Here is a 12,953-nt window from a genome sequence, read left to right as displayed (position 1 = left end):
AAATAAAATGCATAGCCTTAGCCCCATCTAATTGGGGTATCAACTTGAAAATTTGATGAAATAAACACCATGCTCCTTTTCTTAGGAGATCATCAGGAAAGGGAGTTACTGAATGAGACTATGAAAAATACTATCCATAGTTGGACATGACATTCATTACTTACCCCTTTCCAGTAAGCTATACTTGGAGGTGCTAAAATTCTTGCACCCACTTTTTCAAATTGACTTCCAACAGAAATACCGAATTCATTTATTGTTCTGTCATTTTGAAAGCCCACTTGTCTCAGCTGAAAATAGAAAGAACTTTTCATAAAAATACAACAGTGATATGATCACAAGAAATAAAGAGAAAATGTTGTACGCAAAGGGATGAGGGTCTGACTCATATTTAACTGTCATAGATTTATCATATATTAGATACTTGTGAAAATGTGATTCACACTTTATATGCAAACACTTACAGCATCATTTATCTTCTGTCTTCTTATGTAAGGTGCCGTTGCAGCTTGGGTAATCATTTTACTTGTCTGCTTTTCATCTAACTTTCTATTGACAGCCTGTCGAGGAGCAATTGAGCAGAGCTAGAACGAAAGGAAAAATACTAAAATGGGGATTTACGGCATTGATTCAATTTAAACATACGTTAACCTTCATAAAAAAAACAAAAATGGATGACGTCAAATTTTTTCAGCAGCAAGATTTTCATTAAAATTGGCATGGAAACATACATTAGCAACTTATTCTTAACCACAATACAGTGGAGTGTACATTGTAATTCAGGGGAAAAAGGCAGTGGATAAAATTTTGGGTGATCCATGAACGATGAATTACTTTATTTAACAGCCTATAAGACACACCAATGCTTAAGGGGGATCGAGATAGATCAAATATGCACAAACTAAAAGCAATTGCAATGCAACACCATTAATGAGAATATAATTCTGGAGAAGGGGAAAGTGATTTATGCCGACCTCATTTAGAAGATTTCAGGATCATCAACGTCTAAAGTGTTTGAGGGGAGCCATGAGTGGTTCGAGAAGTTAACGAGAGGAACCATCATCCATAGAATTGTGAGGCATGTGAAGCAAGCTCTGAGACAAGGGTAGCAGAGAACATCATTGGTGACTTCAAAAAGCTCACAGATTCTGAGGGCTACCTGCCAGAACATGCATCTTTAAGTAATTATTTGCCCTGCCCTCCCATCTTTTTGTTGATGATTTTGAGATTAACGTTAGCTGCATGAAAAATCAAACATTGTTCTGTAGTCCTCACATGATCTCACAGTCTTCCAGACAGATTCCTTCCCAATAGATGCTACAAATTAATCCAAATACACTCTTCCTCCAATATTTTCCTAAACCTCAAAGTAGTTCTGTAGGAATGTTGTCTACCCTCACTGCCATATTTGATTTCATCTTCCTTAATGCTCTTTCTATCCCATTGTCAAGTATGCTTGGACCTAAGTTATCTTAATCTTCATCATTTTCTCTTTCTTTGTCCATGCTTGTTGACCTAAGTTTTTTACCAAACAGTTCTTATATATATTCCTTCCATTTCTCTTGTATCTTTTCTGTTTCAACTATTACCTTACCCGACTAACTGTTAATAAAAATCTTCCCTCCTTACTTCCCGATAGTGTTTTAACTTTCTATTATGGTGCACCCATTTCACCCTTCCTTTACAAACATTCCACATTCTTGCACTGCATCTTCCAACATGCTTCTTTTGCTCTATTTGTCACCAGTGTCAATTTATTATTCAACTCTTTTTACTTCCTTCTGCTTAACTCTTTGTTTACATTCTTCCATTTCCTTCTCCCATTTATCTTTCTAATCATCTCATCCATGATACATGGTTTCCTTGCCCTTTTCCCATTAACACTTCCTATTGTTTCTTTTGTGGCTTTCGATATCCATTTTTTGCAATATATTTCCATTTTTCCTTAACAGTACTCAGCTCTTTTCCCTCATTCATGATATTCCAGACTGATACTCCTTCCTTGTCATTCCATGTAATTCTCCTACATTCCAGTTCCTAACACGCACCTATGTAATCTTTTTGAAATGGACACTACACTTCATAACTGAACTTAGATTAGAGTCAGCATCTGCTCCCAAAAAGCTGTGCAACTTGATCAAACTATTCCTAAACCTGGGCCTAACCATAATATAATCTGATACCATTCTGAATCACCCGGCATTTCCATTTATACCTCTACCTTTTGTGCTGTGTATGGTGATGACTAACCCCTGTCTCCTTCAAAATTCAATTGCTTCCTCCCCATGGTCATTCCTACAATCTAAATCGTAATCCCCCACCTCATCACCAACTCTTCCGTCACATTCTATTCCCCTAATACTATCAAATATTTCCCAAATTAGGAATACACTCAATGATGTTCTTATAACTGGCCATACACCCTATTAACTTATTCCTAGTTTTGATTGCTTGGTGACATATATAACTAAACAATAACAGAGCTCCTCAGTTCTGCTTTTATCTCTACTAGTAATATTCTATCGTTGCTTCCTCTGTGTTGACTACCCTTCTTCCTACCTTTTTATTCAATACTGTGCCAACCCCTTGCTGACTTGCTTGTTTGTGAAAGATTAGAATTTGAATCCTGGAAAAAATAAAACATATGAAGCATGCACATTTTAAGGATATTTTAAAAATTGTTAACAAAGAATCATTACACAAAAAAAATAACGGCTTCAATTTCAATTGGCTATGGGGAAAAAAATCTTTTCATTATCCCAGACAACCACAATGTCATTAAAATCAAAATATACTTATGGTTTTCACATGAAATTTTTAAAATAATTTATTTTCATTACAAGTGCCAAATACTAAATATCTACATTATTTTCTCTTCAGATTTGCTGTATGCAGTACTTATGTTGCATATTTTTTCGTGCCACCTGCCATCTAAAAATATTCCTGAGGGCTGAAACACTGGCTTTCCTGAAGTCATGAAAACTCCCTCAACTAGTATCACTTAAGACTCAAACAATGACATATAAAAGATGCTTATCTTCCTTAAAATAATTTCATCATAGCCTATCAACAATCTTATGACTCCATGAAAGACTAAAAAGACACTTTTCAGGCGTGATATGGTGGAATATCATGATTAATAAAAAATTGTCCGCAAAATAAAATTTAATGCGACCGGTTTCAATGTAACTACATCATCGTCGGGTAGACCTGATGATGATGTAGTTACATTGAAACTGGTCGCATTAAATTTTATTTTGTGGAAAATTGCCAATTTCTAATTTAACTGTCAAAGACTATTTTTTCTGGTTTTCACTAATTTCCCAAGTTTCAGGTCACTTGCTACCATACCATTGTGGCTGGAGACTTCAAGCAATATGACATTATTTTCAACTAACTGGAATTGAAACAATATATCACTTTATCATTATACTCATGATAATTTTTACAACCATTTCTAAATTAAGTGCATTGAAATGTACAATTTGACAAAAATTACCAAGTTTTAAAAATTTAATAGGGCAAGCCAGGGTCCATTATAATTAATAGTAAATAAATTAAGCTAATATTAGCATGCAAGCACTTGTATCAATAATAAACTTAAATTATGCTAAACAATACATGAATATAAGAAATACTTTAAAAAGCACGAGTTTATTGGGCCAGTGACATAGCGAATCCCAACAGATCTGAAGTAGACACACAATTTGACAAGTCAACAATTACATTGGAAGGCCATCACTGACCAGCTGATAAAACAAAAGCAGTCAACTGGCAACAACATTTACATCTATAGCTGTCAAAGTTTAATAATAACTAAACCCTTATAAAAATGAGATGAATATTACATTCAATTTTATTCATGAATGCCAGGAATGATTTTCAAAAATAACAAGAATCCGTAAATTATTATAGGATTGGATAGGGTGGAAAATAAACTAAGCAGTACCTCTAATGGCATATACATCTCCTTCTGCAGCGATCCTAGATGAAGAAGAGGAAAATTTGGATGCCTCAATGTATACCCCTTATGAGTCCTATAATATTCTTCCACAGTCATATTTTTTCCTTCAACATCAAATCTGAAATGAATTGCAGAATATAAACAAACACGACGATTAGATGTTTTTGTCTCAATGATTTGATTCAGGAGAAATCTAATTATGACCATACACTGAGTGAAGATAAAAATGGAATTTGTAGATTAAAAATACCAAACTATGCACTGGCACAAAATATATGCAAAAAAGAAGAAATAACTCAACTTATTATTTGAAAAGTTACTTCTATCAGATGCAAAAGAAACAAAATTGAGCACATAGACATCAGTAGAATAATTACGGGGCTAAGTGATAGGCTATGTAAATTTTCATGTGGATAAAAAGTACACTTTACCCATTTAATGGGGAGGATGTCCATAGACAAACTAGAGACTTCTGTAATGGAAAGAGCATCTATAGATGCAACACATGAAACGATTTTTCGCTCCTCATAAGAAGCATCCATACACAAGAGGTCTTTTGGATCTATAGTGGGCATGCTTCTTCCATCAAGCATAATTTTTTTGAAATTGATGGTGTTAGGAGTAGATGCTAAGTAATTATATAGCACAGTAAACGAATTTGTACGCTCAGCAATAAATAAACAATAAATATGTGCAGCAGAAAATGAGAAGGACAAGCCACAATAAAGACTGGATTGACACGAGTGCTGAGGAAATGAAGTTATTTTTTGCAATGATGCTGTTGCCAGGTATTATTCATAACCCCACTAATAGCAGTTATTTTACCTGCAACCAGCTCTCGGCAACCTCCATTTTTTATGAAATGATAAGGGAGAAAAGGTGCTTTTTTCTCTTGAAGCTTCTGCATTTTGCAGATAACAAATCGTTTAGTGACACCGGACCAGTATCCCCAAAGTAGCTAAAAATAAATCCTTCTTCGATCATTGTATTAGAAAATTTCCAAAGAGCTACACACCTGAGGGATATATTTCTATCGATGAAAGTTCATCCCTTTGGAAAGAATGTCCAGGGTGGAGGGACAACAATTAAAAGGTTGCATACTCTGCCCTTGTACATAACATCCCAGCTATTTTGAGATAATGACTGTTTCCTAGATGCCTATAGCTTTCAAGAATGCCAATCATGACCTCCAGTTAAACTACGATTATTATTACTATTAGTATAAGGTAATCTACCAGTTATGGTAGGTTTTTGGATGAACACAACTACCAAATAAATATTTTGTGACTTCTAACAAAACACAATCCAGCAACCAACTTAACATCTCAGAGTACCTCCTTCCTCCCTTCCAACATCCCTATTCCGTTCCTCCCCTTTCCTCGTTTGCCTAACATTCTCCCTTCTAATAGTCTTCAACATCCCAATGCCAATCAATACTCCCTTCATCCATCTTTCCTGCCTCCATAGGACTTCTCCCAACACACCCCTCTCTTCGCCCACCATACCAAGTACTTCCTCATTTGTTTTCTTCTCTGTCCATTTCACCTTCTCCATTCTTCTCCACACCCACATTTCAAAAGCCTCCAGTCTACGTCTACCCTCCTGCTTCAATGACCACGTTTCCACACCATGCATACCTTCACTTCATATCAAAGTTTTTACGAGTATTTTCTTAATATCCTTACTCAACGCCCCTGTCATCAACTCACTCCTCCTTGTGAAAGCCTCTTTGCTTAGCACAATTCTTCTCCTTACCTGCTTATTACTTAGACCGTGTTGGTCTAAAACACTTCCAAGATAGGTAAACTGTTCTAACTGCTCTAGTTTTTGCCCTCCTATTTTAATGTTTAGCTTAGCCTTTTTCTATCTAGAAAATCTTGTAACTTTGTTGGCCTAAGTTTTTCACCATACAGCGCTTCTATATACTCCTTCCATCTTTCTTGGATTTTTTTCTGTGTCAACTATTATCTTAGCCACCTTATCTCTAACTATTAGCATAGATCTTGCTTCCTTACTTCCCAATAGTGATTTAACCTAGCTGTATAGCGCACCAATTTCACCCTTCCTCAGCAAACTTTCCATATCCTCGCACTTTACCTTGAACCATGCTTCTTTTGCTTCATTTGCTGCCGGCTCAATTTATTATTTACCTATTTGTAATTCATTTTGCCTAACTCAGTGTTTACATTCTTCCATTTTCTTCTCTCATCCATCTTCTTAATCATCTCATCTGTGTCCAAGGTTTATTTGTCCTTTTCCCGTTAACGGTTCCTATAGTGTCTTTTGTATCTGCATCCAATCCCAGGAAGCTGTGTGAGTTTACCACACCGTTCCTAAACCTGTGCATAACCAGAATATAATCTCACTGATACCTTTCTGAGTGACCTGGCATTTTCCATGTATACCTGCATCTTTTGTAGTGTCTAAACCAAGGGTTGGCGATGACTAACCCATGTCTCCTGCAGAACTCAATTGCTTTCTCCCCAATTTATGATCCCTGCCTGGGTCCACGTGTCATTAATTTATAAGACAAGTTTTAACTTGTTCTCTCAAGTAATTTGTGTACACGTATTGTTGCAGTAGACGTCTTATATGTTTTCGTTAAAATGGAGAAACTTGAATATCATGTGATCATAAAATTTTTGATTAATCTCACACCATTAATGGATAATTATTATACTGACCTGTATCTGTTAGCAGGTTCAACCAATTTATTTACTTTGTATGTCCTTTTGGTATTTGGCATATTTGGAATTTCATAGTTGACTTTCAGACCTGTAAACATTTAAAATGAACTTTTAAAATATAAAGATAATTAAATCCTAGCAAATAAAACAAAAATATCTCAGCACATATAGAAACATACTGCTTCTACACAGTAACATGTCAAGGGTATGAACACACTCAAATTTGGATATAATAAGAACCCAAAATCAATGATGAGTCACTTCATATTCATCAACTCTAGGTCCATAAGTAAGAATTCATATCTAATAGTAGAAAAGTTAAACAATGATTCCTATTATGAAGGGCCCTCCCAATCCTTGTCCGCCAGGATGCATCCCCTGGACCCTTTTCCTTTTGGATTCTAATAAAAATTTACTTCACATTTCTCTTGCTGAGTTTCCAAAATTAGCACTAATCTAACTAATACTAACAGTATCACTAAATTGAGGAATTAGAAACAACCTATTATCTGAAGTGCTGGGGTGTTTAATCCTTGCTTCAAATTCCAGCGCATCAGAATTCATTCTATTTTTTCATCCTAACTTAGAAGTTTTTTGTGTGCACATCAACTGCCTCACTCTTTGGGCTGAAGCACCCGGAGCAATTTATCCGAAATGTGCATGCACACACTATAGCCATCTGGTGACCATTTCCAGATCTGATTTATATAGTAATCAGAACACATTGGACATCAATTTTCAAGCTCCCACCAGTTTACCCCCAGTTCTTTACTTGAATACCCACCAGTTTTCTCACCAGACCAGTTATGACACTTGTATATGCATTAAAAATCAAGAATCAATTGAAACAAACAAATTCTATGAATGCTCAGCATTTCAATAGTGTTTTTTTTTTAACTGACCATACTTCCTGAAGAACTGCACAGTAAATTTTATCTTTCATTTTGCAAAAATAGTGAGCACCATCACAAGCCATGCATCAAATTGCTATCAGACATTGGTTTTGGATAACCAGATAAATTTACAGCCCCTAATAATTTCTGATTTGGAGTCCAGCAATTTTCATTACAACCCACACTGAGGTTGCAGTTTGACTTAAATTGCAATCTCAAAAAAAACAAAAGAACTGTCACAAGCACAACTGCATAAGAAGTATACATGTAGTAGCTGTGTAGGTGAAAATAAATCCACTAGCCCATAAAATATTCTTGAAGTTTTATGATACCCACTTTCTCACACACTTGTGACAAAACGTTAACATGGTGGTTCTAATAAGCAGCTATTGATTTAGTACTGATTTCACTTACTTGCAAATAATAGAAAAACAAATTACATCAAAATAATTGTTAATCAGAATTGCTTCTTTAAATAGGTTGCACACATTTTATCAAGATTTCACCATATCATATGAACAGATTTGTTTTGATGCAATGTCAACCGAAAAAAATTCACCCCTTGCTATAAATGTAGGCTTCAGGAAAAAATTCCTTCGATTTCAAAGGGCCATGCATTGCATCATGAAGAAGTAAGGTTGAAATCTATTTGCTGCAAATCTAGATGATTTTTACCTTATTTTGATGACTAGTATTTATCAAATTTGTTGTCTCCAGCATAAATTTATGGAATTTGAATAGCATATTGAAATGAAATTATTGACTATTTAACTCCACACACTTAATTAAAAAAATAAAGTTGGGCTGCCAAAAGTTCACGAGAATAGGATTCCGATAAGGAGTGGAGTGTATAAATTAAAGTGCTCGGAATGTAACATGAAGTATATTGGGCAAACAGGATGAAAATTTAAAGAAAGGATAAAAGAACACCAAACATGTGTAAAGAATAAGAACATAACACCCTCTTTGTGAAGCACCTCATCGAGAATGACCACAAAAGTGACTTTGTGACAAAAATTCATTTTGAAAATAAAGGCCAAAGGCTTGATGATTGGGAGCAGTTGGACATTTTGAAATGTGTCTGTTACAAGGATGAACTTGCCAATGAAATTTTGCATCCCTCCCACTCCCCACTCTTAGACCTACCACTCTTCCAAGCCAACCATTGACACTGAAAGATGTAGTTCTCTCCTCCTTTTCTTCCCAGGAATATTTTAACCTTTACACCCCTCCACCCTCCCTCTCTGACCAACCCCCTATTCCCCGATCAGAAGGTATATATGCCAAGCTTGCTTCTAGGAGGACCACCTGATGATGACATTCAACATCAAAACCTCGGTCGTGTTCTATAATTAAAGTGTGAGGAATTACAAAGTCAATAATTTCATTTCCATTATTCATATTTTTCTACCCTATTTCGAAGTTCTGTCAACACTTGGTTTGTTAATTAAACATGTTAACAAATAAATAAATGGCAGATTTTGTTGCTGAACTGTTTGCATTCTGATAAATGAAAATAAAGAGAAATTCTCCAACCATTTGACCAACATCAAGAACAATAACTCATCTGAGGAGGAACAGAAAGACTGAAAAGAAAGCAAGGATTATGCAGAACAGTGTTTCGTACACACCTGCATTTATCATAGCTATGCTCACTGACTTACACAATGATTACTTTGTCTTGAATATCTCATCTCCTCTCAAAATTCATACAGTAAAAGCCATAAATATGAATTCATTCTACAACTGATAATTAAAGCAATTAGTTTTTCGAGGGACTGATATTTTAATTTTTAAATTATCCCTCATATCATTAGCTATAAAAATTACATGAAGTGTTTTTCTGTTTCCTGTCAGATGACCTGCAGTTCACACCTTTGCCAAATTGGCAAAACAAACCTAAATGTTCTCAGGAATCAAACAGATGAACACCCAAATCACATACAATACCCATAAATGAAAAAGAAACACTTTGTTCCAATCCACCAATTTATAATAAATGAAAAAGAAACACTTTGTTCCAATCCACCAATTTATTACAGGTACGACTAGTTTCGACGCTACGGCGTCATCCTCAGGTACCTAAGGATGACGCCGTAGCGTCGAAACTAGTCGTACCTGTAATAAATTGGTGGATTGGAACAAAGTGTTTCTTTTTCATTTATTATAAATTGGTGGATTGGAACAAAGTGTTTCTTTTTCATTTATTAAAATGAACTTCCACAAAGTTGAGGCTGAAACTATTGAACTTACAATACCCATATTCATATAATAAATACATCCCATCTAAATGCAATCTTTGTAATGGGGAAGCAATTTAAGCAACATAACTCCATTAAAAATAAATGACTGTTCTTTACAACACATGGGAAGGCTCAGAAGCAGCCTGCCTAACCTAGTTATGGCGGTGGTTGTTTGAAAACTATCACTGTATTAGAAAGTATGCAATCCATAAAGCATGTGTTTCAAGTTTGAAGATGCTACGTTGCTGATTACTCATCATGAACACACTGAAGTGATTCATTTGGGCATGGAACATGAGCCGTCATAATATCATGCCATTCTACTGTACATTGGAAGGCCCAGAAGTACCCGGCCTGACCTAGAGATGGCGGCAGTTGTTTGAAAAATATATCTCTATAAAGCATATGTCTCTCACGTTTGAAGACGCTACGTTGTTTAGTATTTGTTTGGCAGCCATTAATAGTGAACGTCTTCAGTGAATTTGTGAAAATGGAGAAAATTGGTCATCACTATGTGATACAATACTTTTATTTGAAAGGCCTCAGCCACACCAATATAAAAGCTGAACTGGATTCTACTCTGGGTGAGTCACCTTCTTTGTTAACAACAGGAGAATATTGGGTAGCAGAGTTTAAACGAGGCCGTACCAGCTGTCAAGACAAGCATTGCATCGGTCAACCAAATGAGGTGACGACTCCAGAAACGGTGAAGAAAATCCACAAAGTGATACTGAATGATAGTCAACTGAAAGTGTGAAAGCTAGCAGACATAGTAGGCATTTCAAAAAGTGCGGTGTATTGCATATTAACTGAAACTTTGGACATGAGAAAGCTGTAAGGAAAATGGGCTCACACTCGAGCAAAACCCGAGTCGTGAAGACATTCAATTGAGTGTTCAGCAAAATTTCACAGCAACAAAGGAGAATTATTGCACTGTTTCATGGATGAAACATGGGGCCATTACTTCATACCCGAGACAAAAGAACAATCAAAACAATGAATTCAAAAGGGAGAACTAGCTCCAAAGAAGGCGAAGATCATTTCCTCTGCAGGCAAGGTCATGGCATCGGTTTTTGGGTTCCCGTGGAATAATTTTCATTGAATATCTTGAAAAAGGAAAAACTATCAACAGCGAGGATTATGACAACTTATTGCGACGTTTGAGCAAAGAAATCAAGTAAAAGCGGCTGCATTTCGCTAAGAATGCTGAGTGTGTTGCTTCATAAAGACAATGCACCAGCTCACAAATCCGTTATTTCAATGGCTAAAATTCATAAATTAAAGATTGAATTGCCACCTCATGCACCCTATTTGCCAGATTTAGCCCCCCTCAGATTATTTTCTGTTCAAAAACTTGAAAAAATGGCTCGGTGGTCAAAGATTTTCCCACCACGAAGAAGTGATGTCGGCAGTTAATGGCTATTTTGAGAAGCAAGACAGTTCTTATCATACAAAGGGTATCAAACTTACTGAACATCACTGCGAAAAGTGTACAGAGCTGAAAGGAGACTGTGATGTTGAAAACTATAAATTTTTTTCCAAAATTTTTGTGTTTTCTTTGTCGGGTTGGGTACTTTTGAGATGATCCTTGTAAGCTTACTCCTCTCCACAATATTCAATAGAAGTAAAACCTGAATTTGATATTGCATGTGCTTGTCACAGCCAATGTTAATGGGTTTGAACCAAACACTTATGAAACTATGAGCATCATTTTTCTTTTATGCATCTTAATTGAGCCTGTGTCTTTGCTCCTCTTTGACGTGCCTTATATCACATACATACACCACCCACCTGGTATTTTTGTATTGTGATCTCTGGGCAAATAAAAAGTAATAATAATAATAATAATATTACAAGAATTTTAATTCCCAAAACAATAATACTTCTGGGATTACCCTCGTACACTGTACAGGCCTGGGAACTAATTAATGATTTTGTAAATTAAAAGTTAAGAAAAATTAAAGGCTTATTTTTTGTAGGTAATGGTACCAAGCCATGAGCCACGAATTGCTTTATCCTTGGTATTATGTATGTGTTTCTTATCAATGTTATTAGGCCTAAAGTTAAAAATTAAATTAATTACCTTTCAGATACTTTTTCAAAACTTCCACATCCCTTGGATCAATAAATGAATTTGGTTGACATCGTGGCAATAATTCCCGTATTAGGTCCACACAACTTTGAGCCTTTGGAAACCCTTTATGAGCAACTGAAAAAAAAAACACTTTTTTAATCAGCAATTAAGATAAAAATTTATGGTTAACACTAACAATAATGATTACGTGCACAACTTTTGGTACTCTCCTACCTTCACCAAAATTATGCCCACTGACTCACACACACAATGAATACTTTGTCTTGAATTACAAATCTCCTCTCCATATAGCAAAAGCCATAAATATGAATTCATTCCACAATTAGTAATCAAAGTCATTAGTTTTTTTTAGGAACTAATATGCAAAATTACAAGGCAAGATGAAACATCTTTGAAAACTTTTTAAAACACATTTTTTCTCAATTGTTTGGCAAGGTGACTGCTCACCAATATTAATTAACATTCCCAATACTGCCACTCTTTGACTCACAAAAGTCAGAATTACTCAAACTGGACCTCTTGTAAATGTTTATTTAAAATACAAAAGAAAACTTTCACAGCATGTGAATTTGTACCTTGTATTATAATTTGATGATTATTAATCTTTGTGAATTTGTAACATCATTGCTTATTGCATCATTGCACACCATTCAGGGCATGGATGGCCAATGGTTTCCGAGATAATATGTTTAAATGTTGCAAAAAGTGTCCAACGTTCTGGGACCATGGCCTTGGTTATTGGCTGTAGATCAACTGTTCAAACCCAGTCCACAACTATTTCCCAGACCATATGATGCACTTTTTTTACTCCAAAGTGTGCTCTAAAATCAGGCTGCATCTTATAGGATAGGGGCATACGGGTATAACTTCAATATATTACCAGAAAAATACTTACTATTAAGTACTTTTTCTCTGCATCAGGTTAAAAAATAGTTGCCTACATGAAAAAGTTTGATAATGATACCGTCTTGAGTCAGTAGTAAAAAATATGACTTTTAATGTTTCATTGAAAGTACTTCCTATAAGAATACCCAAATAAATCTTAAACGTATACAATACAGTGTGTGTAGTTAA

The 12,953-nt window shown here is 35.4% G+C and overlaps 1 protein-coding gene across 3 annotated transcripts in view; it reads right to left on the bottom strand.

The window, feature by feature from the left end:
• LOC139687112 (protein argonaute-2-like) overlaps window positions 1–12,953 on the bottom strand; it is a 58,569-nt gene that overhangs the window by 20,791 nt on the left and 24,825 nt on the right. For all 3 annotated transcript variants that reach the window (XM_071584229.1, XM_071584228.1, XM_071584230.1), the window contains exons 7-11: window positions 11,868–11,993; window positions 6,646–6,736; window positions 3,947–4,079; window positions 462–581; window positions 165–287 (exon numbers count right to left, since the gene is read on the bottom strand). In XM_071584229.1, the coding sequence (XP_071440330.1) occupies window positions 165–287; window positions 462–581; window positions 3,947–4,079; window positions 6,646–6,736; window positions 11,868–11,993 (593 nt within the window). The remainder of the gene's footprint in view (window positions 1–164; window positions 288–461; window positions 582–3,946; window positions 4,080–6,645; window positions 6,737–11,867; window positions 11,994–12,953) is intronic.

The sequence above is a fragment of the Hetaerina americana genome, unplaced genomic scaffold (genome assembly GCF_022747635.1).
Source record: "Hetaerina americana unplaced genomic scaffold, ioHetAmer1.1.p SCAF_17, whole genome shotgun sequence".
Classification (NCBI taxonomy): Eukaryota; Metazoa; Arthropoda; class Insecta; order Odonata; family Calopterygidae; genus Hetaerina; species Hetaerina americana.
This window is presented reverse-complemented; position numbering and strand designations above follow the sequence as displayed.